The sequence below is a fragment of the Vulpes vulpes genome, chromosome 1 (genome assembly GCF_048418805.1).
Source record: "Vulpes vulpes isolate BD-2025 chromosome 1, VulVul3, whole genome shotgun sequence".
Classification (NCBI taxonomy): domain Eukaryota; kingdom Metazoa; phylum Chordata; class Mammalia; order Carnivora; family Canidae; genus Vulpes; species Vulpes vulpes.
Genome location: NC_132780.1, coordinates 20455095 through 20472147, shown reverse-complemented (window position 1 = coordinate 20472147; position 17053 = coordinate 20455095). Strand labels below are relative to the sequence as shown.

The 17053-nt window shown below is 50.8% G+C and overlaps 1 protein-coding gene across 7 annotated transcripts; it reads left to right on the top strand.

Annotated features, from left to right (window-relative positions):
• The first annotated feature begins 1371 nt into the window (after positions 1–1371).
• On the top strand, positions 1372–15067 carry HSPBP1 (HSPA (Hsp70) binding protein 1). 7 transcript variants are annotated; one of them, XM_072759354.1, is made up of 8 exons: positions 1372–1574; positions 2663–2957; positions 5240–5444; positions 7441–7665; positions 10751–10906; positions 11019–11115; positions 11638–11749; positions 14767–15067. In XM_072759354.1, exons 2-8 carry the CDS (start codon positions 2754–2756, stop codon positions 14839–14841), a joined length of 1074 nt encoding a protein of 357 aa, XP_072615455.1. In that variant the 5' UTR covers positions 1372–1574; positions 2663–2753; the 3' UTR covers positions 14842–15067. The 7 variants fall into 7 exon arrangements, with proteins under 7 accessions (XP_072615455.1, XP_072615466.1, XP_025841016.1 ...); XM_072759365.1 differs by lacking the exon at positions 1372–1574 and adding an exon at positions 1618–1686; XM_025985231.2 differs by lacking the exon at positions 1372–1574 and adding an exon at positions 2069–2169.
• The last annotated feature ends 1986 nt before the right edge of the window (positions 15068–17053 follow it).

Genomic DNA, 17053 nt, shown 5'->3' with positions numbered 1-17053 from the left:
AGAGAGAGAGGCAGAGACACAGGCGGAGGGAGAAGCAGGCTTCATGCTGGGAGCCCGATGTGGGACTAGATCCCGGGACTCCAGGATCGCGCCCGGGGCCGAAGGCAGACGCTAAACCGCTGAGCCACCCAGGGATCCCCTGTGCCTCTCTCTCTCTCTCATAAATAAATAAAATATTAAAAAAAAAAAAAGAAGCAGGGTAACCATATGCCTGGTATTCTGTAATTGTTTTTTTTTTAGTTATTATTTTTTTAAATTTAGGGGCCCATGGGTGGGTCAGTTGGTTAAGTATCTGCCTTGGGTTCAGGTCATGATCCTGGGGTCCTGGGATTGAGCCCCACATTTGGCTCCCTGCTCCACGGGGAGCGTGCTTCTCCCTCTCCTCCTCGCTTCTGCTCTCACTCGGTATCTCTTTCTCAAATAAATAAAATCTAAAAAAAAAAAAAAGATTTCATTTATTTATTTGAGAGAAAGAGCACAAGCAGGGGGAGTGGCAGAGGTAAAGGCAACATTTACATGTTGTAAATAATATAAACTGACTTGTACCTAGGTGTATAGAAGTTTGGGAGGGTAAATAACAGTCCCCAGAGATGCCCACATTCTAATTCCCAGAACCTGTGCATGTATCACCTTATAGAGCCAAAGGGACTTTGCAGATGTGATTGAGTTGAAGATATTGAGATGGGAAGATGATCCTGGTTATTGCGGTGCACCCTAAATGTAATCACAAGGGTCCTTCTGAGGGGCAGGCAGCAGAGTCAGAGAAAGAGATGGGATGATGGTGGAAGCAGAAGCCAAAGCAATGCAGTCACAACCCCAGGCGTGTGGGTGTCCTCCAGGCGCCAGAAGAGGCAGGAAGCAGATTCTCTCCTAGAGCTTCCAGAAGGAACACAGCCTGCCGACACCCTGGTTCAAACCCAGTAAGAACCACTTTGGACTTCTAACCAGCAGAACTATAGGATAATAAATCTGTTGTTTTAAGCCACCAAAAAATTTTTTAAAGATTTTATTTATTCATGACCGACACAGACACACACAGAGAGAGAGAGAGGCAGAGACATAGACAGAGGGAGAAGCAGGCTCCTCGCAGGAAGCCTGAGGCAGGACTCGATACTGGGACAGGGGACTATGCCCTGAGCTGAAGGCAGAAGCTCTACCACTGAGCTACCCAGGTGTCCCCATGCCACCACATTTTTTATAATTTAAAGGCAGCAACAGAAAACTAATACAGTAGGGTACAGGGGTTGGGGGTGGGAGCCCAGATGAGAGCTATTCTGTTCAGTGCTACAAACACTGCCCACTGTGCGTGTGGCTTTTATGTTGTCTTCCTATTTCCGCCCCAAATATAACCTGGAACACACCAGGCCTGGCAGTGAACACCAGCACCGGAGGATGAGTACAGCCTTCTCCTGACGGGGCGGGACCTCTAATGGGAGACTGGGACCCGGCTTTCTCTAAGCCCAGCTCAAGGCAAACACCTCTCAGGCCAGGCGTATTCCCAGAGCCGAACCCCAAAAGCGGAGAACACAGTGGGCTCGCCTCCCAGAGCACCTTGTTTGGGCATTTTGCTTCAGGTTCGTCTTTCAAGAATCCCCTCCCATGCATCTGGCAGGTCTCAGGGAGGATTCCAAGAGCGAGAGCCTGGGTGGTAACAGGTGTCTGCACAGGAGCTGCAGCAAGGACCAGGTAGCCCCTTTGACGACTAGGGAAACTGAAGCCAAGAGAGGGGTGAGGTGGGCCAAGGGTGCTTACATCAGATGTTAGAGGTGACAAGCCAGGGCTCCAGGAAAAGGTGGGTAGGGGACTAGGTGAGGGGCCTGCACTACCCGCAAGGAGGGGGTGGGGCCTACCGGGCACCAGCACGGGGCGGGGCTTAGGTCAGGGGCGGGGCTAAGCTGGGAGAGGCCGAAAGGCCTAGAATAGGGGCGGAGCTTGAGGTAGCAGGGGAGGCGGGAACATAGGTGTGGGCGTGGCCTGGCCGAAGCGGAGCTGACTGGGGGCGGGGCGAGGGTGGAGCTTGAAGGGAAGTCGAGGGGGCGGAGCTCGCTGGGGGGCGGGATCCGGGTCGGGGGCGGAGCTTAGGCTGAGCGTGAACGGGGGGCGGGGCCGAGCGCAGTATCCGGCCAGGTGGGAAGGGCTTAAGAGACAGGCACGCGGTCTCAGCCTCAGGTACGGCCCCAGGTTGGGAGGCTGGGAGGGGGCGCCGGAAACTTCCGGACGAGACCGGCGCATTTCCGGTCAAAATGGCGGCGCCCACCAGAGTCAGGTGGCAGGGACTCTATCTTTAGTAGCGGCGGCGACTTGAGGCCCGGGGGAGGTGAGGCCCGGGGAAGTGAGGTCCACCTCTCTCTGACTCCCCTCTTTGGAGAGGAAGGAGGAGACTTGTTGCTAAGACGTCCAAAGGGAGGGCTTGTTGCTATGGAGGCAGGGCAGTGGGGTTGCTAAGAGACAGGAACGCATTTAGTGGAGATGGGGGAGGGGGTTGGTAGGTGGAGTGGGTGGGGCTTGTTGCGAGGGAGGAAGGAGGGACTGAGACTTTGGGGAAGGGTCCTGTTGGTATGAAGGAAGGAAAGCGGGGCTGTGGTTAAGGTGGGTGCGGGTACAGTGGTTTGGGGTCATGGGGCGGGCGCGGAGCTCTCCTAAAACGTCACCTTCTCAGCAGACTCCCAGGAGTCGACCCATCCGGACGCCAGAACTACCTCAGCGGTGACCACCTCCTACCCCAAACACAGTCTTCCCTTCAGAAACGGCCCATGGCGGACCAGGGCTCGGGGGGCAGCCGCCTCCCTCTGGCGCTGCCCCCAGCCTCCCAGGGCTGCTCATCCGGGGGCGGCGGCTCCTCTGCCGGGAACTCGGGCCATCCTCTGCCCCCTCGAAACCTTCAAGGCTTGCTGCAGATGGCTATCACGGCGGGTTCTGAGGAACCAGACCCCCCTCCAGAACCCATGAGTGAGGAGGTAAAGATGGAGGGACTCGACGAATTGGGGGGAGAGTGCCCTGGGCAGAGGCAGCGCCTAGGTGTGAAGGCAGAGTAGTAGGATGTATTTGTCCTAGCTGGGTCATTGTAGATTGAAGGTCGGGTCTCACGAGTGTCTGGGAGGGCAGATACGGCACTGGGATGCAGAGTAGTTTCGCAAGTAAAGAAGGAGGGAGGATTCTCAGACCCCTGCCATCCTGGTTCCAGCAATATCCAGCTGTGTGACCTTGGGTATATTGTTTCATCTTTCTGAATGGCAAGGTCTTTATTTGCAAACTGATGATGACAATAAGACTAGTAACATGTACTTCACCAGATTTTTTTTTTTAAGATTTTATTTATTTATTCATGAGAGACAGAGGCAGAGACACAGGCAGAAGGAGAAGCAGGCTCCATGCACAGAGCTGATGTGGGACTCGATCCCCGGTGTCCAGGATCACACCCTGGGCTGAAGGCGACACTAAACCGCTGAGCCACCAGGGCTGCCCTTCACCAGATATTTCTGAAGATACACAGGACTCAGGGCACACCGTCACAGAGGCCGGGCTCCTGCAAGCATCAGGCTGTTCTCATGAAGAGTGCAGGCTCTGTGGACAGACCATTTAGGTGTGACTTAGGGCTTTGTGGATGGCCAGCGGTGTGACCTTTGTGTGTCACAACCTTTCTGGGCCTCAGTTTTCTCATCTGTGAAGTGGGGTTGACAGTAACACTTGAAAGGTTGTCTTGGAGATGAGTAGCAACATCTGTTATATGTGATTAGCTGGCGATGGTGTTTCCAGTGTACAAAATGCCGTACTAATCCAGTGACATCCATGATGTCATCGAACCTTTAGGTTAATGAAATGGGAACAGGCACAGAAAGATGAATGTCTTGCCCAAATTTGTTCAGGACTGTGACTATAGAGCCCACATATGAGCACTAACAGGCCCGATGGGAAAATAAAATTTAGTGGCCAGCTCTGAACTGTCATCTTACTTGACCTAATAGGCAGCATTTGATTTACTGGCCACCTGGACAATGGATCTCTTTCTTCATTTGGTTTCTTTCTTTTTTTTTTTTAAGATTTTAAAAATTTGGGATCCCTGGGTGGCGCAGCGGCTTAGCGCCTGTCTTTGGCCCAGGGCGCGATCCTGGAGACCCGGGATTGAATCCCACATCGGGCTCCCGGTGCATGGAGCCTTCTTCTCCCTCTGCCTGTGTCTCTGCCTCTCTCTCTCTCTCTCTCACTGTGTGCCTATCATAAATAAGTAAAAAAAAATTAAGATTTAAAAAATTTATTTATTCATGAGAGACACAGAGAAGCAGACATCAGCAAAGGGTGAAGCAGGCTCCTCACAGGGAGCCTGATGCAGAACTCGATCCCAGGATCCTGGGATCATGATTTGAACTGAAGGCAGACACTCCAATGCAGAGCCCCCCAGGCATCCTTCTTTCTTCATTTGGTTTCTAGAGCACTGTCCTGGTTTTCATCCTTACTCACTGGCTCTCCCTTCCTGTTTTCCTCAGTTGACTCTTCCTCATTCCCCAGCCTCTGAATGATGGCACACCCCAGGGCTCTCCTCGTACCTACCTCTGCTCACTTCCTTGGTGATCTCATGTGTTGAGACTTTATTTACCCTGATGACTCTCCCGTTTACATCTCTAGACCACTGGTTCTGATTTCATCCGCCTTAGGACATTTGGCAATGCATGGAAACATGTTTCGTTGTTCCACTTGGGGTGGGGTGGGGGCTACTGGCATCTAGTGAGTAGAGACCAGGGATGCTTCTCAACATTCTGTAACATGCAGGAAAATGGGACTGCCCTTCCCCCCACTACCCCTAAACTCTCCAGCTCCGAGGGTCAGTAGAGCCAGGGTTGAGAAAGCCAAGTCTAAGCTGGGCCCCCTCCCTGAGCTTCAGGCAGCCTACTCACTATTTTACCTTGTGCGCATAATAGAGCCCTTGAACTTAACATGGTAGAAAATGAGTTCTCATCTTTACTACTCCTGCTCCATACCTGCCTCTCCTACCATTGTCCTCATCTCCTTCTGGTTGCTCAGGACAGAAATCTGAGAGTGCCTTCTTTCACACCCCATAGCCCCAGTCTCTCTATAAGTCTGGTATCTAGAAAATTTTCAGTGGAAGAGATACCCAGTGGGTAGCTGTTGAAGGAATGATAGGTCAGCTCTCAGATGTTGGCTGTTATTAGTAACAACTGTTATTTATGATTTCATCACTGATGGAGGTTTGGTTCTTTCCCCCACTCTCCTGCCCTGACAGAGGCGTCAGTGGCTGCAGGAGGCTGTGTCAGCAGCCTTCCGGGGCCAGCGGGAGGAAGTCGAGCAGATGAAGAACTGTCTTCGAGTGCTGTCCCAGCCTATACCCTCCTTGGCTGTTGAGGCTGAACTGGCCACTGACCAGCAGGAACGCGAGGGGGCTCTGGAGCTGCTGGCCGACCTGTGTGAAAACATGGACAATGCTGCAGGTATACCTGGGCCCACCCACGGCTGCCCCTCAACAGCCTCTGGCTCTTTCCTCCTTCTCAGCCCCATATCCTGCTGTGGCTCAGCCCTTGTCTTTTCTCTTGGGGACCACACCATCGGACTCTTCCCCACCCTTCCAGCCTCCAGCCTCTCCTTCTCCTGTCTGGCTCCAACTCAGGCCCCAGATGGGACTGTCCTATCTCTTCCTGGTTGGTCCCCTTGCCACCAGGAAGGGACTTTCACTTACCCCACCAGCCTGGCTGGTATCAGGTCTACCTTCATGACATTTTCCAAAACTGGTCATTTCTCCCTTGTCTCTTGGGACTGCACTGTCACTGCCTAGAATATGAATGAGGAGGTGGTTCTGGGCAGCATGGTCAGGGAAGGCCTCCCCAAGGGGTGTCATTTGATTAGAGACCTGGAGTGAATGAGCAAGTTATGGGAACAGCCATGAGAAAAACATAACAGGCAGAGGGAATAGGCCAATACAAAGGCCCTGAGGTACACATACATGCCTTGTATGTGCAGGAACAGCAGTAAGGCCAGCATGACAGAATGCAGTGAGGGAGGGGCAAGAGGTAGGAGGTGCTGCTGGGTGTGCAAGGCCTTGCAGGCTGAAGTAGGTGCTGTGGGTTTTGTCCTAAATGCCGAGGAGCTGATAGAAGGTCAGCATCCCCCATTTCTTTTTCCTTTTTATTTTTTATTTTTATTTTTTTTTTAGCATCCTCCATTTCTTTTGGAGGGTCATGATGTAGCTGTGGAGGGTGTGGACATGTCTTTTCTGGATGTTTCACATAAATGGAATCGTGGAGTACGTGATCTCTTGTGACTGGCTTCCCTCAGTGTGACATCTTCAAGGTTCTCTCACATTGTAGCCTGTATTGTAGCTTTATTCTTCTGAATGGCTAGTCCTCCATCGTGTGGATTGACCTCATGTTTTTTTTTTTTTTTAAGATTTTTATTTATTTATTCATCAGAGACAGAGAGAGAGAGAGAGAGAGAGAGAGAGAGGCAGAGACACAGGCAGAGGGAGAAGCAGGCTCCATGCAGGGAGCCTGATGTGGGACATGATCCTGGGTCTCCAGGATCACGCCCTGGACTGAAGGTGGCGCTTAAACCGCTGAGCCACCGGGGCTGCCCTGACCTCATGTTTTTTTTATCTGTTTGCAACTGATGGGCATTTGGGTCCTTTCCCCCTTTGGTTATTGAGAATAATGCTGCTTTGAACGTTGGTACAAGTGTCTATTGGAGTCTCTGCTTTCTGTGGTTTGAGATATTTATGTAGGAGTGGACCCATTATAACTGTGTTTAACTTTTCGAGGAACTGCCAAGTTCGCTGGTTACCACCTTATTGACAGAAACAAGTGGTGGGTTGTAGTTTGCCGAGCCCTGGTCTAGTGTACTGTTCTCCCATAGGTGTGTTCTGATTGTCAGAAAGATTGGGGGTTGGTACTGGGATGTAGTGCGCTGGATTCTGGAACCCTAACCCCCTGAATGCTGGTGTTTTTGAGGCTTGCTGGCCCTGGAGGGACCTCTGGTTGGGTGCTTGACGGATCCTGCACTGAGGCAGGCTCTGGGAGCCAGCCCACCCCTCTGGCCTCACTTGCTGTGTTCACTTGTGAGGGCTGACTGCCTCGGGGGTTGAAACACAATGTATTTTCTCAGGGTTCTGAGACCCAGGTGTGGGCAGGGCTGGTTTCTCCTGTGCTCTCTCCTTAGCCTGCAGATGGCTGCCCTCTCCCTGTGTGTTCACACGGTTTTCCCTGTGTGTCTGTGTCCTGATCTTTTCTTATGAGGACATCAGTCTTACTGCGAGGATTAGTACCTATCCCGATGACCTCACTTTACCTGGATGATCTCTTACAAGGACTGTCTTCAAATATAGTCACATTCTGAGACACTTGGGGGTTGGGGCTTCAACATGTGGATTTTGGGTGGGGGTTGGTACATAAGTCAGCCCATTCCACCTGGACTCTCATCTCTCCTCTCTCTGCACAGACTTCTGCCAGCTGTCAGGCATGCACCTGCTGGTGGGCCGCTACCTGGAGGCAGGGCCTGCAGGGCTGAGGTGGCGAGCAGCACAGCTCATCGGCACGTGCAGCCAGAATGTGGCAGCCATCCAGGAGCAAGTGCTGGGCCTGGGTGCCCTGCGCAAGTTGCTGAGGCTGCTTGACCGGGACCCCTGTGACTTGGTGCGCGTGAAGGCCCTCTTTGCCATCTCCTGTGAGTGTCTGGGGCAGCCAGGGAGGGGCAGGGGCTCTGCTGGCATCTGCTCAGGGGCAGATGGAGGGGAGCCATAATTGTTTATTTATTCTCATAGCCAGTTAAGACTGTGCTGGAGACTGGGGACATTGTGGTGAGCCAGCCAACCCCTCGCTTGTCAGAGAGCCAGATTCTGATGACATAGGTGCACCACTCAGCTTATGTGCTTCATGTGCATTAGGGTTCTTGGCCTCAGTGCTGTTGACACTCGTGGTAAGGAGGGGGCCAGCTTGTGTGTAATGGGGTGTTAAGCGGCACCCCAGCCTCTCTACCTGTTAGAGATACTAGTGGCTGCCTCCTGGGCAACAGGTGCCAGGACGAGGATGATTCCAGTGCCTGTGGGGCACTCTATGCCAGGCCCCATGCCAGGCCCTGCGAGAGTGTTAACTTGTTTAGTTCATATGCACAGCCTCTGAGGTAGGGAGACCAAATCCACCTAGAGGAGGGACCGGGTGACAGCCTGGGGCACCCTGCAAGGACATGCAGATGTGGGGTTTGAGCCCAGGGAATGTTCTTTTTTTTTTTTTTTTTTTAATTTTTATTTATTTATGATAGTCAGACACACAGAGAGAGAGGCAGAGACACAGGCAGAGGGAGAAGCAGGCTCCATGCACCGGGAGCCTGACGTGGGATTCGATCCCGGGTCTCCAGGATCGCGCCCTGGGCCAAAGGCAGGCGCCAAACCGCTGCGCCACCCAGGGATCCCCCCCAGGGAATGTTTTTAACCGTGGGTTGGGCTCCTGTCTGTGTGTGCCATGCTAGAGGCCCCCACTGGACCGTTTTCTTCTTTTTTTTGATACTGTTTCCTTTTTAAATAAGCTTTATGGAGATAGAATGCACAGGCTATAGAGTTTATCTTTTTAACATGTATAATTTAGCATATTCAGTAGGTTGTGTGGTGGCCATGACCACTGTCTTAACTCCAGAGCATTTCCCCCACTCCCAAAAGAAGCTGCATTCCTGTTAGGAGTCCTGCCTCACCCCCTCCCTCCAGCCCTTGCAGGCAGCCACCAGTCTGCTTATCATCTCCACAGATTTGCCTGCTCTGGATGTGTCCACCATGTGGCCTTTTGTGTGTGTCTGGCTTCTTTTACTGAGCATCATGTTTTCCAGCTTCATCTGCATTTATAACCTGTGCCAATGCCTCATGCCTTTCTTTTTTTTTTTTTTTTTTTTGCCTCATGCCTTTCTATGGCTGAGTAATATGTCACTTATAAAGGGACCACATTTTGTTTATCCATTCATCAGTTGATTGGTTGGGCATCAAGTGGTTTCTACCTCTGGCTGTGAGAATTGTGCTGCTGTGAACCACGTGGACAAGTTTTTGCATGGACGTGTGTTTTCCTGTCTTCTGGGTGTACACACCTGCGGTTGGAATTGCTGGGTCCTATGGCAGCCCTGTGTCATCTGTTTCAAGTTGGAGGAAAACCTGTTTCTTCCACTCATGACATTTGTGACACCAAATGTGTGTGCAGGAGTTTACATAAGTCAGTTTTCCAATTCTCTGGACACCAACTGGGCATTCTGCAGTTCCATTCTGACACTGACTACTCAGAGTTGGCACACCTCCACAGGTTAAGGACTCAGTTCTAAGAGACGGTCCCTCCTGCAGACACCAGTGGAAAGTTTGGGCCTTCTGGGGGCTCCTGGCTGGCTCAGTCATGGAGCATGCAACTTTTGATCTCAGCGTTGGGAGTTGGAGCCCTATGTTGGAGCTGGAGTTTCAAAGAAATTAGAGCTTCCTGTACTTATTAGCTACTGGCTATATATTGGGCATTGCCATGATCCCCTTCTCAGGTTTGATACTTTGCTAGAATAGCTCACAGAACTCAGAGGAATATCTATGTTTAGTGGCTTACTATAAAAGATATGAATAGGGACACCTGGGTGGCTTAGCTGTTAGATGCCTGCCTTTGGCTCAGGTGGTGATCCCGGGATCTGGGATTGAGCCCCGCATCGGGCTCCCTGTGAGGAGACTGCTTCTTCCTCAGCATATGTCTCTGCCTCTCTCTCTCTCTCTCTCTCTCTCTCATGAATAAATATTTTTTTTAAAGATTTTTATTTATTTATTCATGAGAGACAGGAAGAGAGAGAGAGGCAGAGACACAGGCAGAGGGAGAAGCAGGCTCCATGCAGGGAGCCTGACGTGGGACTCGATCCTGGGTCTCCAGGATCACGCCCTGGGCTGAAGGCGGCGCTAAACCCCTGAGCCACCCAGGGAGCCCCTAAATAAATCTTAAAAAAAAAAAAAATATGAACAGCCAGATGAAGCAGTGTATAGGATGAGGTCTAAAAGGGTCCCGAGCACAGGAACATCTGTCCCTGAGTTGGGGTGTGCCATCCTTCTGGTACAAGGACGTGTTCACTAACCCAGAAGGTCTGTGAACCCCATGGTTTAGGGAATCTTGTGGAGGCTTCCTCTTGTGCACGTAATGGATCATTAATTCCACTCTCGTCCCTCTCCTTTCTGGAGGTTGGGAGGTGGGGCTGGAGGTTCCAAGTTTCTAATCATGGCTTGGTATTTCTGAGAAGTAAACCCTGTCCAGGAGCCCACCTGGAGTCACCTCACTGGAACAAAAGATGCTCTTATCACCCAGGAAGCTCCGCAGGTTTGAAGAGCTTAGTGTCAGGAATGGGGGCAAAGACCAGATATATATTTATGTCACAGTTTGGCCCTGGGAAAAAGAACAGGGAAGCTGGGAAGGAACTCTAGTAAAGGTGAGAGAAAGAGTCCTGGAGCAGGTGGCATCAGGAAGATCATGTCCAAAACTGAGGAGATAGGTGGACAGACAGACCTTGGGAGGCTTGGCCACAAAGGGTAGACAGCCTCAGTTCCCCAGACATACCAAGAGCCAGAGCAGGATTGTGGAGGGACGGGGCAAAATTTTCTTCTAATAGTCTATGTTAATTATATCTCAGTAAAACAATGCTTTAAAAAAATATTGTGCTTATGAAACCCAGGCCCATAGTAGTTGAAAGTGATAGTGGTGAGGCTCGTGGTGACAATGGTGACCTTGAGGCCTCTCTCTCTCCCCCTTCCTGTCAGGCCTGGTCCGGGAGCAGGAGGTGGGGCTGCTGCAGTTCCTTCGCCTGGATGGCTTCTCTGTGTTGATGCGGGCCATGCAGCAGCAGGTGCAAAAGCTCAAGGTCAAGTCGGCATTCCTGCTGCAGAACCTGCTGGTGGGCCACCCTGAACACAAAGGTGGGGCGGCCAGGGCAGGGGGCCCAGGACAATGCCCAAGGAAGGGTGGGGGAGAGGTGTGCCTGGGGAGGGGTGTGGACCACCCCTCTGACCCCCAAGCCCCTTCCCCCAGGGACTCTGTGCTCCATGGGGATGGTCCAGCAGCTGGTGGCCCTGATCCGGACAGAACACAGCCCCTTCCATGAGCATGTGCTTGGAGCCCTGTGCAGGTATGCTGGGGCCTCTGAGAGGACGAGGCCTGGGGCAGGTGCTCCCATTTTTTAGGCTGACATCACTGGGCTCCAGCCCTCCAGCCTCCTCCCTTCTAGGATTCAGGAGTTCAGGCCTTTCCCACGAAGGGGGCAGGACTGAGTGCTGGTGCTCCCTGGGCATAAGTTTCCTCGTGTGTAGGGGGCTGACACAATAGCCTGGGAGGAGAGGGAGAGTCTTTCTGACCCCGCCTCCCCTGCACCCAGAACTAGCAGATTAGCGTCTGGAAAAGATGACAGACACAATTGAGCAGGTGGCAGCTCTGGTGTGTGGAGTGGGCTCCAGGCCAGGCTCTGTGCTAGGTGCCTTGTTTTGTACGCATCTCACTGTGGGCCCTGATATGGGTGGGGACCCTGTGAAGTTTGTATTGCAGATGGGGAAACTGAGGTGGGGAACTGTCTTGCCCGGGGCTCCTGTGGGAGCAGTGCAAGGGCGCACCTTCGCAGAGGAAGGTCCTGAGGATTGCTCTTTTGTTCCTACAGCCTGGTGACAGACTTCCCCCAGGGTGTGCGGGAGTGCCGGGAGCCTGAGCTGGGCCTGGAGGAGCTCCTCCGCCACCGCTGCCAGCTGCTGCAGCAGCACGAGGAGTATCAGGTACTGCCCACGGGGCCTCTGTGGTCTGTTCATCCATACGTTTGTCTCCCTGTCTCTTCGTTCCTGTGTTTCTTCTGCCATCCATCCAGCAGACATTTACTGCCCCCTCCCCTGTGCCTCATGCTGTGTGAACACCACAGGCCAGCGGGAGAATGATGAATTGGAGTGTTTTAAGGGGTTAATGAAGTTATTTATTAGCTAAACTTTATAAGTGTTTACATCCTATCAGATACTTAATAATTATTTTTATTAGACTGATAAATCAATAATAAAAGGTAACCAATTTAATATTTGATTAAATAAAAAGTAAGTAATGAAGTAGATAATGAGTAGCAAATAGATAAACAACTCAGATATTTAATTAGATAACAAATAACAAGTAATAAATAGCTCATTAGGTATTTAAATAGATCAGTAACAAGTGATAATTCAGATAATTAGGTAATTAGTAACAAATTAGTGATAAAGAGCAACTGATTGAATATTCATATAGTTGTTTAGTTATCTAAACAATGAAGTGATTTAGCTAACTGATGATTAAGTAGTACCCAGATGTTGGTGCTTTAGCAAAGCTGAGCATGGCAGATGTGCTACCCTCCCAGGACTTCTGTTCTACTGAGTCCATTCCTCTGTGACCCTGTCGAGCATTTCCAGAGAGGTGCCAGGATTGAGGAGCAGGGAGGGCCTGGAGAGGCACACTGCTCAACCCCAGGTGCCTGCCCCAACCGCATCACAAGGACACGTGGAAAACATGCCCATGGGTTGTGCCCACCGGTTAAGCCTGGCCTAGCCTGGGCTTTCAGCTGGGGAGCACGTCAATTGTTGCTGTTTTGGGACATTCATTCTCTGCGCCACTGGCATGCCAGACCCTGGGCAGGTGATGCCAGGGCCCACTGTTGAGGGACACCTCCTGCAAAGTGACCAGCACTCCTTTTTTTTCTTCCAAAAAAAACTTTAGCAACTTTATTGGGGTATAACTATCATATAATAAATTCCAGTTCTTGGAAGTGTGCCATGTGAAAAGTTTAGACATAAGAATACACCTGTGAAAACCTCATCCTTCCATCCCTCCATTCGTCAGGGGCAGCTTACCCATGTGCCAGGCCTGGATATGGGCACTGGGGGATTTGATGAGGAGCAAAAAAGATACAGTCTTGGTTCTCAGGGCTTCCAGGGGTGATAGAGAAACATGTAGACAAATAAAAAGAAGCATGTATTTACAAATACCTAGTGTGTGTATGTGTGTGTGTGTATGCATGTATAGTACATGCAATATTTGTATCTGTGTAATTTAAGATTTGACAGCAGGAAGTTATAACTACAGTGAAGGAAACAACCTGTGAGGGAACAGAGAAGGCTGGGCAGTGATATTTTCGGTACTGATGGCTGCTGTAACACTACTATAGACCAGGTGGCTTAGCACAGAAATGCATTCTCTTGCAGTTCTTGGGACTAGGAGTCTGAAGTCAAAGTGTCTGCAGGGCCATGCTCCCTCTGAAGGTTCTAGGGAAGAATCCTTCCTCTTCCAGCTGCCAGTAGTTGCTGGCAATCCTTGGCATTCCCTGGCTTAATATGCCACTCCAGTCTCTTCATATGGCCTTCTTTCCTATGTGTCTGTGTCTTGGAAATCTTTCCAGATACTTAAGTAGAGGTCTGCTTTAATTCTAGCATAACTGAACAATGCAATTGGGATGGTATTCTGTAAGGTGATTCTATCGTGACTTAGTTCTTTTTTCTAACGCTTTTGTAAGTATTTTTGTAGGTAAATTGAAGTGTTAAATTTCATGAATGCCTTCTCATGAAAAGGTCCTGTGGTCATGTGGTTCAAAATTCCAAATGCATAGGAGGGTCAAAAGTGAGAAGTCTCCCTGCTGCCCCTGACCCTAATCACCCCGTACCTTCCCCACTTCTGTGTGTGGCCTTCCTAAGATAGTCTGTGCACATAAGCAAATGTGTGTATATATTCTTCCTTTCTACCTTCCTTCCGTGTAAAATCTACTTGTCCTGACCACTTTGTCGCTCCTTGCCTCGTTCCCTTTCATAATATCTCAGGGAAGAGTGCAGAAGGAGTGTGTTGAGTGTGGGCAGCCATGGCTGCAAGGTAGGTTGCTGTTTTCGTGTCATGACCCCTCTCTGCTGCTACCAACTCTGCCGAAAGAATAAACCTTTACATAGATTTCTTTAGATGTGTGAGTATGTCTATAGAGTGGTTTGCAAAAGGGGAAAAGCTGGATTAAGGTAGGTTAAGGATGAAGTTATACAGCTTAGGGCCATTTTTGCTAGCTATTGCCTGGTTGCTCTCTGTAAAGGCTGAACCAGTTGACTCTCCAACTGTGAAGGTGCTCAAAAGTACCTTAAGCCATTTGATCTTTTTTTCCAAGCTGATTGGTGAAAAGTGGTATTCTAATCAGTTTATATTTGTGTTTCTCCCTGGAGGAAAGTTGGAGAGCTTTCCTTTCCTGTGAATTGTTCATATCCTTTGCCCATGTATCTACTGGGTGGTGAGTTTTTTTTTTTTTTTCAATCAATATATTAAAGTTCTTGAAGTATTAAATATGTTAGCCTTTTCTGACAAGTTGCAAATATTTTTCAAATTGTTTTTCTTTTATTTTTGTTTTTGGCTTTTTTTTGCCATGCAGAAACGTTTTATGTTCATGTGGCCCAACCTAGGAGTGCTTCTTTCTTGGTTTCCGGGATTTGTACCTGTGGAAGGTTCTAATTTTAAGTGGGGATTAGTAGGGGTCGGTCATACCTGGGGAAATGAAGAGCCCAAGGGGCTGAGGTGAGGACAGACCAGTGGGGTGTCAGAGACGCTGGGAGGCCCTCGTTCTGGTTCAGTAATCCAGGTACAGGTGAGAAAGGAAACAGTGAGCCGTGGATCTCGGCTTGAGTCAGAGAACCCCTGGAGGCTTCTGGGGCTAGCACTGGGGAGGACAGAGAGGCTATCTCGGTGTCGAGCATGTTGGAAGCCGCCCAGCCTGTGCACTGAGGGCTCCTGTTTTTGCCCCCCGATCCAGGAGGAGCTGGAGTTCTGCGAAAAGCTGCTACAGACCTGTTTCTCTAGCCCGACGGACGACAGCATGGATCGGTGAACCCCGGTGGCTCAGCACCCCCTCTCTGTGGGAACCCCAGGCGTCCTGTCTCCCAGGGGAGAGCAGAGCCTTGTTGGTGCGCAGCCAGGGTAGCCCATCCGGTTCGCTAAAGAAGGTGCCGGCCCCTGGGCTCCACCCCTCACGCTAGCACTTTCCCCTTCCGCACTGCGTTCCCGGTTCCCCCTTCCGTGTCCACCCTGTTCTCTAATAAAGGTGTTCTCCTCCAGCTCCTTCGCTGCGGCCTTCGTCATCTCCCCTGGAGGGCGCCCCACCTGGGAAGGTGCGCCATCTTAGGGGGCCTGGGGTGCCCAAACTTGAACATGAACGCACTGCTCTCAAATCCAGAGCCACCGTCGCTCACCTGCGCAGTCTCTCCTGACAGGGAGGGTGGGGGGCTGCCCTCCTTCCTTCCGGTTCACTCATCCATCCCTGCTTCTCTGTTTGCAGAACCCTCAAATTTAGCACACAGGCAGCCTGCCCTGAGGCGGAAGCCACGTTATTTCCCAGCATCCCATGCGGAGGTGCATTATGTGACCTCAGCTCAGCCAATTAGAGCTCAGCGCAGGCTTCTGGGCAGTGGTGGTGGGAGCCTGTGCACCGAGGGTGTGTGTGTGCCAGGAGCTTGGGCCTCCTTTCGACCAACTGCAAAGCACCACACCTTCTCAGAGATTAGGGTGGTGAGACACGCCTCAGCTCCTTTCATGAATTCCTTGTCAGTTAGCTGAAGGTGGTTTCATCATTTGCAGCCGCTGCTGATCTTCAGACGAGGAATCAGCCCAGGGTGGTTGAACTGTGGGCAAAAGTTCACAAACCCATGTTTCAGGCAAAGCTGTGCACTTCCTCCCGTATTCTGGTTTCCTAGCTGCATTTGATGTGGATGAATTCCTCTCATGTGTAATTTACTTGTACTCCAGGGATTTGGGAGGGATCAGTTATTTTCACCCTTCTTCCCAAATTCAGCATAAATCAAGAGGTAGGTACAGGATTTGAGAATTGAAGATAAAGTATCACCTTTATTACCATTAGGGATCAGAAGAAATGGCTTTAGTCTTGCATTACACAGGGTTACCTCTCTGGTCACAGGCAGCACTGGATACGCACAGGCCTTCCTCTGGGTGCAGCAGGCCAGACCCTGGGCAGGCTGGCTATGAGAGGTGGAGCGGGGGTGAGCCACGATGCCCATCCAACCTGGCACATTGTTCCTCAGCCCCTGGAAGGGGTGGAGAAGCCAGAAGAAGACACACTAAATGGTTGAAGTTCCTTTACATGGAAATGTGGACAATGGGGAATGGGTGTTCCCACCAGACACTTTAAGAAGTCCCTTCCAATTTTTTTTTTTAAATTTTATTTATTCATGAGAGACACAGAGAGGCAGAGACACAGGCAGAGGGAGAAACAGGCTCCCTGTAGGGAGTCCGATGTGGGACTCAAACCTGGGAGTCCAGGATCACGGCCTGGGCCTAAGGCAGGCACTAAACCACTGAGCCACCCAAGCGTCCCTCTTCCAATTTTTTAAAGATTTATTAGGGGATCCCCGGGTGGCGCAGCGGTTTGGCGCCTGCCTTTGGCCCAGGGCGCGATCCTGGAGTCCCGGGATCGAATCCCACGTCAGGCTCCCTGCATGGAGCCTGCGTCTCCCTCTGCCTGTGTCTCTGCTTCTCTCTCCTCTCTGTGTATTCTCATGAATAAATAAATAAAATTAAAAAAAAAAGATTTATTAGAGAGCGTGTATGTGCATACATGCACGTGCAAGTGACGGAGGGGCAGAGGGAGGGAGAGGGAGGGAGAGAATTTCAAGCAGAGTTCCCACTGAGCACAAAGCTGGCTGGGGTCAATCCCATGACCCATAAGATCATGACCTGAGCCAGAACCGGAGTCCTACACTTACCTGACTGAGCCACCTACGTACCCCACCCCTTCCATTTCTAATACACATACCAGTTGTTGTGCCCGATATTGTGAATCCGAGAAACCACTGAGGAGCCGACATCGATGCAAACACACGAGGGTTTATTTACAAGCTTGAGCTTGGGTCCAAGTACACCCAACACAGCAGAGCAGGGATTTGGACCCCAAGACTAAGAGGCGTAGCAGCTTTATAGGGACCAGTGGCCAATGGGATATGCAGAAAGTTGCACAGTCATGGCGTCCACATGCAGGTGGCTGATTGAATTACATTTTACTCTAAAGTATCCATTTGAACTGGCCTATC

Coding starts and splice junctions, on each gene's coding strand:
- HSPBP1 (XM_072759354.1), top strand. CDS start 2,754: ATGGCGGACCAGGGCTCGGGGGGCAGCCGCCTCCCTCTGGCGCTGCCC. Junction 5,445..7,440: donor AAACATGGACAATGCTGCAG/GTATACCTGGGC, acceptor CTCTCTGCACAG/ACTTCTGCCAGCTGTCAGGC. Junction 7,666..10,750: donor GGCCCTCTTTGCCATCTCCT/GTGAGTGTCTGG, acceptor CCTTCCTGTCAG/GCCTGGTCCGGGAGCAGGAG.